This window comes from Erpetoichthys calabaricus, chromosome 3, assembly GCF_900747795.2.
Source record: "Erpetoichthys calabaricus chromosome 3, fErpCal1.3, whole genome shotgun sequence".
Lineage (NCBI taxonomy): Eukaryota > Metazoa > Chordata > Cladistia > Polypteriformes > Polypteridae > Erpetoichthys > Erpetoichthys calabaricus.
Genome location: NC_041396.2, coordinates 51255942 through 51273541, shown reverse-complemented (window position 1 = coordinate 51273541; position 17600 = coordinate 51255942). Strand labels below are relative to the sequence as shown.

At 38.1% G+C, this 17600-nt stretch overlaps 1 protein-coding gene across 1 annotated transcript in view; it reads left to right on the top strand.

Annotated features, from left to right (window-relative positions):
• tnfrsf21 (tumor necrosis factor receptor superfamily, member 21) overlaps positions 1-17600 on the top strand; it is a 66384-nt gene that overhangs the window by 33604 nt on the left and 15180 nt on the right. Inside the window, exons 3-4 of the mRNA XM_028796809.2 lie at positions 7561-8037; positions 14775-15040. Of these exons, the coding sequence (XP_028652642.1) occupies positions 7561-8037; positions 14775-15040 (743 nt within the window). The remainder of the gene's footprint in view (positions 1-7560; positions 8038-14774; positions 15041-17600) is intronic.

Sequence of the window (17600 nt, the reverse complement as noted above, 5' to 3'; positions counted from 1 at the left end):
GCATCACTGAATGTGTGACAGGTGTCAGGCTCAAACTCCCTGTAACTGTGAACTGGGTTAACATTAAGTACCTTGAGAACTCAGACATTAATGTGGGAAGTGGGGTGCTAAAGTACCTAAAAGGCACCACAGATGCTGGTCATAAAAGAATATCATGACAAAGTTGATTTATTTCAGTAATTCCATTCAAAAAGTGAAACTTGTATATTAGATTCATTCATTACACACAGACTGATGTATTTCAAATGTTTATTTCTTTTAATGTTGATGATTATATCTGACAACTAATGAAAGTCCCAAATTCAGTATCTCGGAAAATTAGAATATTGTGAAAAGGTTCAATATTGAAGACACCTGGTGCCACACTCTAATCAGCTAATTAACTCAAAACACCTGCAAAAACCTTTAAATGGTCTCTCAGTCTAGTTCTGTAGGCTACACAGTCATGGGGAAGACTGCTGACTTGACAGTTGTCCAAAAGACAACCATTGACACCTTGCACAAGGAGGGCAAGACACAAAAGGTCATTGCTAAAGAGGCTGGCTGTTCACAGAGCTCTGTGTCCAAGCACATTAATAGAGAGGCAAAGGGAAGGACAAGATGTGGTAGAAAAAAGTGTACAAGCAATAGTGATAACCGCACCCTGGAGAGGATTGTGAAACAAAACCCATTCAAAAATGTGGGGGAGATTCACAAAGAGTGGACTGCAGCTGGAGTCAGTGCTTCAGTGAACAAGAGACAGCGTCAGAAGCGTCTTGCCTGGGCTAAAGACAAAAAGGACTGGACTGCTGCTGAGTGGTCCAAAGTTATATTCTCTGATGAAAGTAAATTTTGCATTTCCTTTGGAAATCAAGGTCCCAGAGTCTGAAGGAAGAGAGGAGAGGCACAGAATCCACGTTGTGATGGTTTGGGGTGCCATGTCATCTGCTGGTGTTGGTCCATTGTGTTTTCTGAGGTCCAAGGTCTACGCAGCCGTCTACCAGGAAGTTTTAGAGCACTTCATGCTTCCTACTGCTGACGAACTTTAAAATGGAGATGCAGATTTCATTTTCTAACAGGACCTGGCACCTGCACACAGTGCCAAAACTACCAATACCTGGTTTAAGGACCATGGTATCCCTGTTCTTGATTGGCCAGCAAACTCGCCTGACCTTAACCCCATAGAAAATCTATGGGGTATTGTGAAGAGGAAGATGCAGTACGCCAGACCCAACAATTCAGAAGATGGCCACTATCAGAGCGACGTGGGCTCTCATAACACCTGAGCAGTCCCACAGACTTATCGACTCCATGCCACGCCGCATTGCTGCAGTAATCCAGGCCAAAGGAGCCCCAACTAAAAATTGAGTGCTGTACATGCTCATACTTTTCATGTTCATACCTTTCAGTTGGCCAACATTTCTAAAAATCCTTTTTTTGCATTGGTCTTAATTGATATTCTAATTTTCCGAGATACTGAATTTGGGACTTTCATTATTTGTCAGTTATAATCATCAACATTAAAAGAAATAAAAAAACATTTGAAATATATCAGTCTGTGTGTAATGAATGAATCAAATATACAAGTTTCACTTTTTGAATGGAATTACTGAAAAAAATCAACTTTGTCATGATATTCTAATTTTATGACCAGCACCTGTATATGCAACACTTGTGATCAGTAACATTATAAAGGTGATTAAAAATGATTTGGAGCTCCTGCCAGCTACTCTGGTTAAAACAGCTGGATTAGGGATGAAGAATGATGTTTTTAGTTAATTTTAATTGCTAAAAGAACAAAAACGCTTCAACAGCCCAGTCATGACCCTACATTGAGAGCAAAAGCAAAGCTGTCTTATCCAATAGTGTACCTGCAAAAATGGCAAATTATATATGTGTTGTCCAAAACACCATATTTATTCTTTCCTTGCAACTGCATTAAGCCTGTCAAATTAGCCAAAAGTTAAGGTTTGAATATTCCAATTAAAAATAAGTAAATATTAAAATATATTCAAACTTAGATTAATGATTTTGGGTTTTACATTACATTTGTATGTGCTTTTTTATACTTTATTATTATGGTAACATCCACAGTGTTGGCCACAGCAAGAACAAACATCAACAGCAAAAAAAAAAAAAAATATTCTACTGGTATTTGGACAACTGATATTTAAATACAAGAGCCATTAAAATCCTGAGCAGGTGCACTCAATAAAAGAGAAGCACCTACACTGGTGTCTTGTTTTCAGTCTAGTGCTGACTACTAGGTGCACAATTCTTAAACCGCTTGGTATGTTTGGCACAGAAACATTATCCTTTTACCCCAGTCAGACCAAGCAGGTGCCCTGTACCTTCCCAAAAAGCTCTTTCCCCGGGGTTCCACTCCCAAGCCTGCCTCCCATTCGTCACAACTGTCCTTGCAACAGCAACATATATCATAATATGTTTATAGCACAGGACTCCAGTTGAGTGCTACAAATGTGACCCACACAATATTTTCATAAGTGCATCATCACTCTTTACAGATGCACCGAGTGTGAAAAAGGTAAAAATGTTAATAATATTGTAGTGAAGCACAGTGCCAGCAGATATGGCTTGTAAAGATTCAGGCTTCTTTTCATAGCTGCTTTTATACATCACTGTCCTGAAAAGGACTGAGAGGAATAGGGGTCAGTTAGTAAAACCACAACAAGTGAGAATAGTGAACAAAGTGAAAGAGCAGGTAAGAGGTAGGTAGGTCTAGCAGTTCTAAGTCGGACTTGCTTTATTATTTTGGAAGTGCTCAACAGAGAGGGTACTGCTTATATCACAGCATTCAGAATAAAAAAACTGTTGGCACTTGTGGTCTCGCATGGAAAAGTGGGATCATCTTAGTTTAAACTCAGGGTCTGCATAATCTGCCTGCTTTTTTTTCCTTTACAAATGCAGCAATATTTTGATAAAGGTGACCTGAATATTTTTAAATACAGCTCATTGTTTTAGGCATTATGTGTCAAACCAGCAGCCACATAAGACAGAAACTGACTTTGGGACACAACATGTTGGTTTATGTTGACAAGACTTCTTAAAGTTGGGATTTTATAGTGTTGTATTATAAGGAAAATCAGTTTCTGCTTGTTCCTATTAAGTGCTTTGTATGATATTAAATATTTATTTCTGTACTTTTTAATTGATCTTAGGTGTTCTAAGGCATTGGACTGTAAAGCACAAAGCTACCAGTTCAGTCCTGACTGCTGATTTATTGGGTGACCCTGAGAAAGTCACTCAGCCTGATTCTGCTTACCCTGACAAAATATGCCACTGCTTAAAATTGTCAGCTAGAAGTACATCAGCATATAAAAATAATAAGTGGTTGAAACTTAATTGTATTGAAATTGCTTACGTTTGATGTGGTAAAAGAATTAATTTTGAATTAATTACACTGTTTACTTGTTGCTCAGTTTAGAAAATCTGGATCAGTTCACCAAACTGAACCTACAAAAGAACCATAAACTGAATTGGAAATTGTTCATTTATTTTTCTCTAACCTCAGTAGATAAAAGGTGCAAATTAATATATAAAATAAAATAACATAAAATAAAATAAATGCACACAATAATTATGAAGAACTCTAACAACTTCGGAGTCCTTGGTTAAAATACTACCCCTGTGAAGACTGCATGCTGTGCTGTCATTAATGATGGTTTTCAATCCAACATTCTGAAAATGTGCATCTAATTGGCCACTCTAAATTGACCCCATATACAGTGCATCCAGAAAGTATTCACAGCGCATCACTTTTTCCACATTTTGTTATGTTACAGCCTTATTCCAAAATGGATTAAATTCATTTTTTTCCTCAGACTTCTGCACACAACACTCCATAATGACAACGTGAAAAAAGTTTACTTGAGGTTTTTGCAAATTTATTAAAAATAAAAAAAACAGAGAAATCACATGTACATAAGTATTCACAGCCTTTGCTCAATACTTTGTCGATGCACCTTTGGCAGCAATTACAGCCTCAAGTCTTGTTGAATATGATGCCACAAGCTTGGCACACCTATCCTTGGCGAGTTTCGCCCATTCCTCTTTGCAGCACCTCTCAAGCTCCATCATGTTGGATGGGAAGCGTCGGTGCACAGCCATTTTAAGATCTCTCCAGAGATGTTCAATCGGATTCAAGTCTGGGCTCTGGCTGGGCCACTCAAAGACATTCACAGAGTTGTCCTGAAGCCACTCCTTTGATATCTTGGCTGTGTGCTTAGGGTCGTTGTCCTGCTGAAAGATGAACCGTCACCCCAGTCTGAGGTCAAGAGCGCTCTTTAGCAGGTTTTCATCCAGGATGTCTCTGTACATTGCTGCAGTCATCTTTCCCTTTATCCTGACTAGTCTCCCAGCTCCTGCCGCTGAAAAACATCCCCACAGCATGATGCTGCCACCACCATGCTTCACTGTAGGGATGGTGCCAGGTTTCTTCCAAACGTGATGCCTGGCATTCACACCAAAGAGTTCAATCTTTGTCTCATCAGACCATTTTCGTTCTCATGGTCTGAGAGTCCTTCAGGTGCCTTTTGGCAAACTCCAGGCGGGCTACCATGTGCCTTTTACTAAAGAGTGGCTTCCGTCTGGCCACTCTACCATACAGGTCTGATTGGTGGATTGCTGCAGAGATGGTTGTCCTTCTGGAAGGTTCTTCTCTCTCCACAGAGGACCTCTGGAGCTCTGACAGAGTGATCATCAGGTTCTTGGTCACCTCCCTGACTAAGGCCCTTCTCCCCCGATCGCTCAGTTTAGATGGCCGGCCAGCTTTAGGAAGAGTCCTGGTGGTTTCGAACTTCTTCCACTTACAGATGATGGAGGCCACTGTGCTCATTGGGACCTTCAAAGCAGCAGAAATTTTTCTGTAACCTTCCTCAGGTATGTGCCTCGAGACAATCCTGTCTCAGAGGTCTACAGACAATTCCTTTGACTTCATGCTTGGTTTGTGCTCTGACATGAACTGTCAACTGTGGGACCTTATATAGACAGGTGTGTGCCTTTCCAAATCATGTCCAATCAACTGAATTTACCACAGGTGGACTCCAATTAAGCTGCAGAAACATCTCAAGGATGATCAGGGGAAACAGGATGCACCTGAGCTCAATTTCGAGCTTCACGGCAAAGGCTGTGAATACTTATGTACATGTGCTTTCTCAATTTTTTTATTTTTAATAAATCTGCAAAAACCTCAAGTAAACTTTTTTTCACGTTGTCATTATGGGGTGTTGTGTGTAGAATTCTGAGGAAAAAAATGAATTTAATCCATTTTGGAATAAGGCTGTAACATAACAAAATGTGGAAAAAGTGATGCGCTGTGAATTCTTTCCAGATGCACTGTAAGTGAGTGTAGCATCACAGAAACTGACGTTAGGACACAACATGTTAGTTTATGTTAATGAGACTCCTTAAAGTTGGGATTTTATAGTGTTGTAATATAAGCAAAATCAGAATTATGAGTTATTTTCCATTTACTTTAATTCGAAGGTCTTAGCATTAAATAGTCAGGAATCTTGGGTTTAAGAGTGAACGGGACACAATCAGATGTACTTTTAGGGCACTGGAAAAGTGTTCAAAAAGTACACTTGCAGAATACTGAGTTAGGAAAAAAATACACTGTGAAGGTGTCTGTCTGAAAGTTTCAATAATGAAGATAGCAAGCTAACCATTAAAAATTCAGAAAAGATTGATTGTGGAAGTGAAGTGCAACATAAAAAAATACTTTTTAAAAACCACGCTTATATTATGTTAAAAAGTGTACTAAAAAGTAAAAAATAAGTCTCTCATACATCAGTTGTAAAATAAAAGGGGGCGCTTTTGCTAAGATTTTAAGAAGTGTTTTTGAATGTTGATTGATGGAAGTGCCCACACTTTTATTTTACGAGTGATGTATGAGAGACTTATTTTTTTACTTTTTAGTACACTTTTTAACTTAAGATAAGTGTGGTTTTTAAAAAGTATTTTTTTATATATATATTATTTTTAACTTTTTAGTCTTGGGTTTGTTTTAGTATAATTTTGTAATCAATATTTTAACACCTGCGGTGGGTTGGCACCCTGCCTGGGATTGGTTCCTGCCTTGTGCCCTGTGTTGGCTGGGATTGGCTCCAGCAGACCCCCGTGACCCTGTGTTCGGATTCAGCGGGTTGGAAAATGGATGGATGGATGGATATTTTAACACTTCCTTTAATATTTCTATCCATTACTACCGCCATCTATTGGTGAAATCTTTAACTGTTCTTCATATGAAAATTTCATCTCTTAATTAACATGGATTAATAGATCAATTAGTGAAACTGATTATTGATTCATGTATTGTCACCGGAAGTGAGTAAGTGTGCAAAATTTCAAGTCATTTGAACAATAGGAAGTGGGTTAAATATCGATTACAAGGTTTGTACCAGACAACAAGCAAGTGAAGCTAAAATAAGTGTGGTAATAATAATAAAAAGAGATCTGTAAAATACTGCAGTTTTGCACAATGCCGAAATCAGCGCATGTACAACAAACAGCTGTTCTTTTACAATCAAATACCAGGTTTTACCTTCAAAGAAGGCCTTTTTAAAATAAATCTGAATTATATTTGAATAGCAGTTTTCATTCTGACAGTCCTACACAAGAGTTGGCCCCTTCTACTTGTAGGAGAGAGTCATAGGCTAATATGGGATGTTGCATAACACGATAAAATACTAGAGGTGTATGCCACCCTAGTGTGTCCTCAACACACTACAAATTATATAAGTGAAGTCTAAGAGTGAAAATCACAGAAAAAAATAATTTAGTGTCACACCAGCCTAAGGCACCTATTAAACATTTGTTTCGGAAGTTGCCAATTCTTTGGGAAGAAATCTGAATCAAGTGGTGAATTATTTTAAAATAAAATATACCATAATTTTTTTGTGTGTTTTCTTTTTACCTGTAATGAACTTGCCCCCTCTGTGACTCAATTTGCTGGTTTACTGTCCATTTTCTAGGTTCACCCGGTTGGTTAGCTATCCCCAAATATGGGGGAAGTTAATTTGTATAAAATATGACAAATTTGTTATACAATTGTTATAATTGTATGTCTGCAAAATGTGTGTTATTAATTACAATTTGTGAAAGAAATGCACATTCTAGGAGTCCTCCATGCTGCTTACTACTGTGGGTGCACTTGTGTGATTCCCTAGCTCACATTATAAGCCAGAGACTTGCATAACTTAAGTATTACAACTTGCGTGCCCCCTATTGCCAGCCATAAGCCTGGGGACGCACAACCACTTTATTGTTACTCCCCACTGTACATCGTTTCTTAATTTATACCACAGTTGTTACTTTTGGGCATCCTAATATTGTCTATTAACTAGTTGTCCTTACCCAGGATAGTGAAAGACATTGAAATTCTGGGATTGACCTTCTTTGCCTTCAACAGAGCATTGTTAAATTTAAGTAAATTTAAAATAGTACTAGAAAGTGCCAGTTTCATATTACTGTTATATCCAGCTGTCCAGTCTATAGATCCTAATGTTATTTTTTATTTAGCAGCCACTTCAGACTCCCATCTGTTGTTTTTTCTTCTTCTAGGTATTTTAGATCTTTCGTCTGGGATCCTGGCCAGCACAGCAGAGCCTACCATAGTGAGTACAATGAGAGAGTCATCTAATACAGCAAATGAGGCAGCCTTTCGTAGTTCAACAAATGGATACCTTTTTACCACAGAATACCAAGAAATCACGAAATCCCAAAGTAAATACCCAGGTCTTCTTGAAGACCGGCAAAGGTCATCATCTGTGACTAACTTCAGGACCACAAGAAGGGGGTCACCAAAACCAAGTGCACACAAACACTTTGACATTAATGAGCATCTCCCGTGGATGATAGTCCTGTTTTTGCTTCTGGTATTAGTGGTGATTGTGATTTGCAGTGTTAAGAAGAGCTCAAGGGTTCTAAAGAAAGGACCAAAACAGGACCCAAGCAGTATTGTGGAGAAGGCAATTAATAAAACCCCTCGTTCTCCAGTGCAAAACAAGGAAAAGTGGATATATCATGCTAATGGTCAATGTAAGTGCCATACAGAATATTAGCAATGTTCTGAACATTTTCATTCAATTTTTGGTAGCTTTCTTTACCTCAGGGAATTTTAGTATAAAGGATTATAGAAAGGGCTTGTGCATATTAAAAGACCCTCAACTACCCACAAAGCACTCTCATCTTCCATGTCTCTTGCACTGTCTTAGGCTCTTCTGCTTACTGTTATTGGGCCTTTTCTTCACTTCCCAGTTTTATATTCATCTTGATATCCTAGAATCATAATGCAAATTTTTTTATTTTCTGACATATAACTGTGGCAGAATAAACCTGCAGCTGTCAATAACAAAATGCATACCTTAACTTTTCTGCCCTTTAAATAGTTCTTTAATGTAATATCTATATTACTAAACGACAGTTTAATTTATGCACGGTGGACGCACCGAAGCGCATTTGCACTGCGCTGCGGCGCCCCAGAGTCAAACACAGCGGCTTCCCAGAGTCAGTAGGTGGCGCCCAAACAACACAACCTGTAAACTAAACTTGCTCTAATCCACTGTGCCAGCAGTCTGTGTGGCATGTTTGAATCACATAACGGTCATTCAGTAACAGAGAAACAAAAACGAGACCGCATGGATAAAAACGATAAACGGAGGCTCCTACAACGAGCTTCACAAACACCAGAAGCAAAAAAGTCACGGCTCCAAAGCGAAACACCTCAATAACGGAAATACAAAAACGAGCCCGTATGGATAAAAACAATGAACGAAGGCGCCTACAACGCGCCTCTGAAACAGCACACGCAAAGGAGTCACGGCTCCAAAAACAAAGAGCTCAACGATTACAAATACAAAACCGAGCCCGTAGGGATGAAAACAATGAACGAAGGCGCCTACAACGCGTTTCTGAAACACTACATGTAAGAGAGGCACGGATCCAAAAAGAAACTCTGCACAAGGGCTACAAAGTCGTTCAGTATTCCAACAAAGAAAAAGCCAAAGACAGGAACAACGGACAGACGCTGAACAATTCCGCCAGTTAGCTGAGAATGCATTCTATAATGAGTCCACTGTTCATGAAAATTCATTGGGATTAATGAGTGTCATTTGCAGTCATTGTCATTCACTTAACTTCCTTGAAGAAAAAACTGGCAGTACAACTGATGAGTTTACATGTTGTTGTCAAAAAGGTCAAGTTAAGCTGCCTGCTTTGGATGAATATCCTGAATATTTATGGAAGCTTATGACTAACAATGTACCCGAAAGTAAAAGCTTTATGGAATGCATTAGATCCTATAACACAACCTGTAAACTAAACTTGCTGTGATCCACTGTGCCAGCAGTCGGTGTCAGCAGAGGCAAAGAAATCGCGGCTCCACAAAATGAAACCGCTTTAGTACAAATTTGCTTATTTAATTAAATGACTTTTCCCCGGATGCAACCACCCTCCATGATATTTCATCCCTCCAAATTTCGGAGGGAACAGAAAGTGATTGCCATTCTTGGATTTGCGATTCTTTTGAGAATCGCGGGCTTACTGGTGGATACAGAAAAAGAAGGTGTGAGGCCAAGATTATTATTTCTTGAAAGCTTCATTGGCAGGAACTTGTACGAGGAAATCCAAATCAGCAAACGTGTACTGCCTGAGAAAACATCTCAGTGGCATCTGCTAGTGATACTGCAACATTTACCAATGGCGATTGACCATATAAAAGTAAAAAACTGTGGAATACCAAAGTAGCCCATGCGAAAAATTCACAACAATCCACAAAGATCCATCATCCTGGGTTTGGATTCTTTGCCCTTACATTGTCCGTGTAGAGTTTCCACATTTTCCCTAGGTCTGTTTTGGGTACTCTGATTTTTGTCCTAAATTCCCAAAGATATGCTGGATAGGTTAACTGGCAAGTTTAAATTGGCCCAAGGGTGGTAGGTGCATGAGTGGATCTTTTGAAGGACTTATGCCCTGCCCAGCCCACTTTGCTCCCCCTTGACTCTGAATTGTATTAAAATGACCCATGACTGTTTTTGTAATACTTTGAAATGTTCATATTTCATTTATGAATAATTTTCCATCAGTCAATTCTAGACTAAATACAATATGGCTTTCATTTCAGGGCTAAACGCTTATCTTGGTGGCTGACAGTGGCTAGAGAGCCACCAAGCTACAAATCCTTCTTGGTCTCTGGTATTCCCTGCTCTTCCATTAACTGCCCTGCTTTTAAAGTGCCAGGCTTCTTTATGGGCAGTCTGCTTGATCTGACTGTAGCCCAGCAGGGAGTCTATGAAGTGGGATTTTTCTGGTGCTGCCTGTTGTGCCAGACAATTTTCACATGCTCTCCCACTTCCTACTCTTGGTTGTATGAGCTTTGTCTTTTATCCGGGTGCCATGTGAGGATCTCTGTCTGGAACACAATCATTCACAGTGTGTCCTGGCAGCCCCTGCTTACCACCATTGTCTTATCAGAAGAGCTCTTCATCTGCCAGATTGGATTTCACTCTTTTTCTCAAGGACATATTGGGCTTACCCCCACCATGTGATCCTAAGCAGCCATCTGTACTTTTGGCAACCTCCTTGAAAACAAACCACCTCTCATAGAGCAGATAAAGTCCTCCTACAAATCAGCTGAACTGTAGTTATGTGTTTCCAAAATGTACTTTGATACAGGAGAATGTACTTTGTAATTTTTTTACATCTGCTAATTCAACCTCAAATTGAAATTAAGTTTCCCCTTTATAAAGCAAAAACTGCATTGTTTTTCAGCAGTGTATTAGCATACTGTATGCTATTACTGTGTGATAAGTAAACATAGAAACAGCTCTGGGCAATTTTCATTCTTCAGGCTGTGGTTAAACTTAAGCACAGAGTTTAACTTTCAGTTCCTTGTGCCCCATTTCAGCATAATCCAGTTTGTTCTAGTTATGGTGTTTGGAAAGACAACTAAGTGCACCATTGTTCATTTAAATGATGTGTGAAATGAGCCATTTCTATTTAAATGTAGATTTAAAAATATGACTCAGCTTCTTTATTGTTGTGTTAAATGTTTACGGTCCCTCATGTTAGCCTAGCTGGGCACATTTTAGCAGGTGATCTGAAGAGTCATTGTGGGGTGCATTATGCATGTAGACATACTGCCTCAGAAGATATTCACTTTTTGTTTTTATTACACCACAACCCCCAAAATGCAAAAGCCACTTTTTTCTCTAGACCTAGACCAATTTACAGTTCACTTTCACTGAAATAATGTTTTGTTAAACTTTTTAATTTCTGTGCCTTTCATTGTTTGTGAGTGTAAGGGTATTTTATGTCAAATGTAAGGTCAGAACTGGGCCCCCCTGCTGACGGACGGGCAGACAGACAGATAGCAAAGCACATCAGCATCAGGAAAAATGGTTTGAGAAGATCCATCTATTTTTAGTAAATCAGAATAATAAGAACAAAGAAATGTTTGTTTCTTAATTTCCTATTCATCTATTCATCTTAACCTGCATTTCTCTCTATTATATAAAAAAATCTTGGGACGAGACGAGACTTTTTCAGAGAGATGAGACAAGACATTTTTAGAGAGATAATTTCACGTCCCGCAAGATGAGACTTTGTGCCAAGGGATGAATTGAAAACCTAACAGGTTCAAGTGGGGGCGGAAATAAAAGACAAACAGTAGAAGAAGAAAAGACAAAGAGTACAAGACAAAGTAGAACGTCGTAAAGAGGTTAAAAAATGTTGGCACAATACACATGCAGAGCAGGTTAGAGATTATGAAAGTATTCAAATTCAAAAGTCTCAAAAAACTGATAGTAAAGACGCATTAGTACTAATGGAAATTATTACTCGGTGAAATAACAGAACAGTGAAAACAGATAGAATATATGGACATAGGTGATATGACAGAGCTACTACAAGTTTAATTTCAAAGAAACCACAATTTGGTCAGGTTTATATATATGATCACGGAGAAGCGATGCAAAATAGAATCAAAAGAGTTAAATGATCGGACGTATTAAAAATTCTACAGCCAATCATGGATACAAATCCATACGTGCAAAAGTATTGCACTTTACACAAAATTTATCTGAAAAACACGGACAAAGAAGTTTTCTTGGATTTCTATATGAATCCAAAAGATCACGCTCACATATATAATAAACCAACATGTGACGAGTTGACAGCAATGATAGTTTCGAAAGACAGAGATATCAAAGACAGAGTTGATGTTTGTGTTTATCCAAAAGCACAGCAAGATTCGTCGCAAGCAGCAGATCCAGGAAATGATTAGCTGACACACACTCTCCACCACCTATGGCTATTGTAGGCCTACATTTTTTCTTGTGGTGGTTTGCTGGCTGAGCTGGAACAATTTCTGTAACTATATGTAATGCAGCGAGTCATGGTGTAGCCTACATAAATGTTGTTGAGCGCAGCTGGAGACATCCAGGCTTTCCTGAGACATCTGAAAAATTAAAGGCATTGGTGACCCTTCTTGATGGTAGGAAAGATGTGTTGTGTGTGCATTGTCTGTCATCAATGATGGTGACTTAAAGAAATGTAAAGTTGCTCATTCATAGCCAGCACTGAGTCAGATGGCATTTCTGTTCTCTATAAGGTATCTCATTATGTTTGATCAAGCCTACAAAACTGGTGGAGTTGTGTCTGGCAACAGCATGTGCTTAGCCCACTTCCCTTGTTGAGCAACTGTGTTGAAGAATTGACATTACCACTCTACACATGACATGGGTCTACCAGTCCAAAATGCAGTTTTAGGGGGTAGATGCAAGACCCAAATCTAGGAGCATTGAAGAGCAATGTTAATTGGTGACATGTAGTCAATTAACAGTACTCAGGCATAGCAGTTTTAATTATCCTTGTGTGCCAAAATGTTCTGTAGTAGACGTGGTATGGGATCCTCTGTGGGTTGGTTGTGATGATATCAAACTGGAGTTAGTCCAAGCTGTCTTTTAATTTTTCTCAGCACCAGAGTCATTACAAAGGTAGAGAGTACCACTGGTTTGAGATTGTCCATGCATGCTCTTTTGAAGCAGTTGGGGATCTTGGATTCTTTCTAGGAAGCCCTGAAAATGTTTTGACATCCAATATAGATAAAAACGTGGTTCATACCTTTTCTGAAAAGAACTTCAATATCTCTTGTAGACTTCTTTATAAAAATAAATAAAACATTAATTCCCAGTGTACAGTTGGTAAAACTAAAATAGCAGAGCAGTTTGTGTTTTCCCTACTTTGTGAAATCATGGAAATCTACCTAGTTGGCAATAACATGACAATATAGCAATAAAACTTTGACTTTACAATGCCTCATCACATTTGTAACTGTGAAAGAAACAAAGAGTAACAATATGACATTGTTTTGTTAGTGACAGCGACTGGTACTAACACCTAGCACAAATGCATTTCTTCAACTTGTGAAAACAGCAGCGCTCTGTGCACTGATGCGAGTGCAGCACATGGAGATGACGATTATGCATTTGAATGCAAACTTTGGCTTTTACTGTTATATTTAAAAATAAAGTTACTGCACAATGATCATATTAAAAATGATAACAGCAAATAAGTCTGTTGATTCCTGCGTTACAATATAGATTAATAAAGTTATTTTATATATCCACATACATTTTTAAATATTTCGTCAAACCCCTTGCCCAAAGTGATATGAATATAAGTGAATATAAGTTTTAACAATGTAACACATAGTCCAGAATGGTATGATCCTGTGAGCAATATTTTTGAGAAGCATTGGTTTTTAAAAAAATATCAGTTTGTGCTGGCAACAATGGATTAAGTCACCAATTGTAAGTGGAATGTGTCTGGGAAAACGTTTTGAGCCCCACAGTAAGAGGAATATTGTAGTAGATGACAATGGCATCATACTTGCAATAGTTAATGTAATAGAAGGTAGTAAGTTATTAGAAGAAGGAATATTGTGTACATAAATGACCACAGGTCAAGAGGCATTGTGATCCATAATAAACTATTTGTTTTAGATGTTGTATTTGATATTTTAATACACAATTAAAGTATCTGGCCATTATACGTTTCTGAGTACACATACTGGAAACTAATGCAAATACCTTCAGCAGAAATTTTCTGTCATCCATAATTGTCATGTATATGTTAGCAAGATTTGATTTTGATTCTTATAGGTTATAGAGTCTCCATCTCCATGGCATTATCTCCCTTCAAAATGCAACACTATGTCAATTGCTACAAATAAATAGATAAATTAGTTTTTTTATTAAAATTCCAACAACCTCTGGTTTTCTCATTATAGTTCCAATGAACAATTCTGACCAAACCCCATCTCTTTATAACTGAAAGTGGTCCTTCCTTTTTAAATGGGTTTCCTGTAGAAATACTATCTCGACCTTTAAGGATGCCAGATGTGAGAACATATTTTGATTAAGGTTTCTAATATTCCAGTTTACAAAATGTATTGATTAATTTGAGTTCTGCTCCTTCATATTACATGTGTGATATTTAATCCTTTTAAATATTCTGTAGAATTTATTCATGGAATTCATTTTTTCTAGAAACAGTTGCTTTTTCTCTCCAATAGTAGCTTCTGCAAGGAATAATTGGAATTGTCCCTGAAGTGCATAAGAAAAGATAACAGAAACTGACAGAGCAACACAGATACTCAGCTTATTGCTCCAGATGTATATAACACACACAAAAAAAATTCCTAGGTCTATGTAAATGGCATAGTTTTCACCCTTAGTTATGTGAACTCTGAAGATTTTTTTTTTTTGTTTCTTCAGGTGTAGATATCCTCAGACTGGTGGCAATGCAGATTGGCAGCCAGTGGATAGACCTATATAAATCACTAATCAATGCATCTGAGAGGGAAGTGTCAGCTTTCTCAAATGGCTACACCTCTGATCAAGACCGAGCATATGCAGCTCTACAGCACTGGACTATTCGAGATTCAGATGCCAATCTTGCAAAACTCATAAGTTCTCTCCGACACCACAGACGTAATGATGTCGTGGAGAAGATCAGAGGAGTGATGGAGGATGATGCCCAGGTAAAAAAATAAGATGATTGCAAAGTGTCAATTAACTATTTTTTTTTAATTATTATGTGCTTAGTACTTTTTGCGGATTGGGATGGATATTTCTTATCAAAAATATTTTTGTATTTTTATGTCATTATTGAGAAGAAATAAGGTTTTGTAATTTAACCCCAAATTATTCTTAATTATTTTTTTTTTATAGTTGTATAATTTTATATACACCTTTGGTTGGTTAACTAAGAAATATGTTGTACCACAATCTCATTTTTTAAATGCTGTCAGTGTAGAATGCTTTAAAAAAATATCAGTTCCAACAGAAATATACACCGCGTGCATTTTAAAATTAGCATTTCTGTTTGCCATGGTGAAAAAAATATTTGTAAAAGATTAAGCAAATACTGTAATTAAGACCTTGTTTATTAATCTATAATAATAAAAGGCAAAGCCCTCACTGACTGACTGACTCACTCACTCACTGACTGACTCACTCATCACTAATTCTCCAACTTCCCGTGTAGGTGGAAGGCTGAAATTTGGCAGGCTCATTCCTTACAGCTTACTTACAAAAGTTAGGCAGGTTTCATTTCGAAATTCAAAGCGTAATGGTCATAACTGGAACATATTTTTTGTCCATACACTGTAATGGAGGAGGCGGAGTCACGTATCGCGTCATCACGCCTCCTACGTAATCACGTGAACTAAAAACAAGGAAGACATTTACAGCACGAGTCACACGCGGGAACGAAGGTAAATGACGTTAATTTTTGACTGTCATTTAATACTGTGTAAGCATACATATTAACACATGTGCAATTAAACGTGTGCATTTACGGGGTGATTTCTCAGGCTTAAAAGCTCACCTTTTATCAAACGCGGGAAGAAAGGTAACTGACGTTGTTCACTGTCTTTTAATACTGTGTAACCATACATATTAACACATGTCCAATTAAACGTGTGCATTTACGGGGTGATTTCTCAGGCTTAAAAGCTCGCCTTTTACTAAAAAGGTAAATGCAAAACTATTTTCAATCAGTTTATTGAAACGCTCCCGTTAAGGATTGCAATAACATATTCGCGAGATAAAAGAACGAAGTAGGGGGAAATGGAGGAACAGCCGCAAACAGCGAAGAGCAAAAAATTAATTAAACAATTGAGAACGGAGCGAGTTAAGCATACAAGCATGTTCATAAGGGAAACAAAGCACGGTGTAAAACGTAAGTTTAAATTAAGTTTATAGAAACGCTCCCGCTGCGGATTACAATAACATATTCGCGAGATAAAAGTTTAATGAGAAGACACGAGGTATAAACGAACCACACGCCGTGGCGCAACGTTAGGGGCAACAGTTTCAACCATTCTATGATCTGCTTCTCGCAACTGAAAGACGGCACATGGCGGATGTTAGCCGACTTGCTGACCGCAACGTTAGGGGCTTCAACTATGGCGCTGACGCCACATCTCAGTGCCAACACTTTGCAGACTGTACTTAAAAGACACGCCCTCCTCACTGGACAGTTAAAAACACCAATCAAACTAACGATGACATCAAGTATTACCCAATCAAAAGTAGGAAAGGAGGCATCTTCATAAAATGCGTGTGGGATGATTTGCATGAGACGCTGCTTTAAAAAAAAAATGATAAAAAAAATACAGGATAAATCCCGTCCAGTATTGATTCAAAACGGGACGCGCAATTTCATTCTCAAACGCGGCACGATTCCGTATTTTAAAGGACGGGTGGCAACCCTACAGTGCCAGGTAACCACCCATACAATCAGATTGTGATTCAGACTAGGAATGCAATGAATGTAATTACCCCGATCTACATACAAGGCGAAAGTCTTGCAACATTCAAAGATGATGGTTTGGGATAAGTACACCATACAACATAAAAGAGCTTATGAAGCCTTGAACCGAAAAAAGCAAGATCTCAGAGATCGTAAAAAAAAAAATAGGAGGTAATGTCGTTTTACTCGCTGTAGATTTTAGTCAAACATTACCAGTTATTCCACGAGGGAGACCAGCAGATGAACTCAACGCGTGTTTAAAATCCATGCTTCTCCCACGCTCGGTTATATGTCGCGTGTTCTCGGGTAGGTGCACCAAAAAATGTATACATTTAAGCATGTAATGGGCAAACAAAAAATGAGGTATACCCGAAGGCACTGCAGTAGTACTTAATGTAACTTTACTTCTTAAATGTTAATGTTTTACTGTTTAATAATTTATACGCTTCTTATATGTTGTTCAAATTCTTTTATCAAAATACCACTGACAGCGCAATGCACGATAACATGGAGTGAATACACCATACGCATCCGCCCACGGCTGCCCTGCTGTGCGCAGATAGGAGTTGATTCTACAATAAAATAAAATAAAGATAAAAAGAGTAAAACAATCATCACCCATAAAGCGTGTGTGTGTGTATATATGTGTATATATATATGTTGATATGTGGATGTGTATATGTATATATATATATATATATATATATGTAGATATGTATATATATGTGTATATGTATATGTATATATATGTTTATATGTGGAGTTTGCATGTTCTCCCCGTGTCT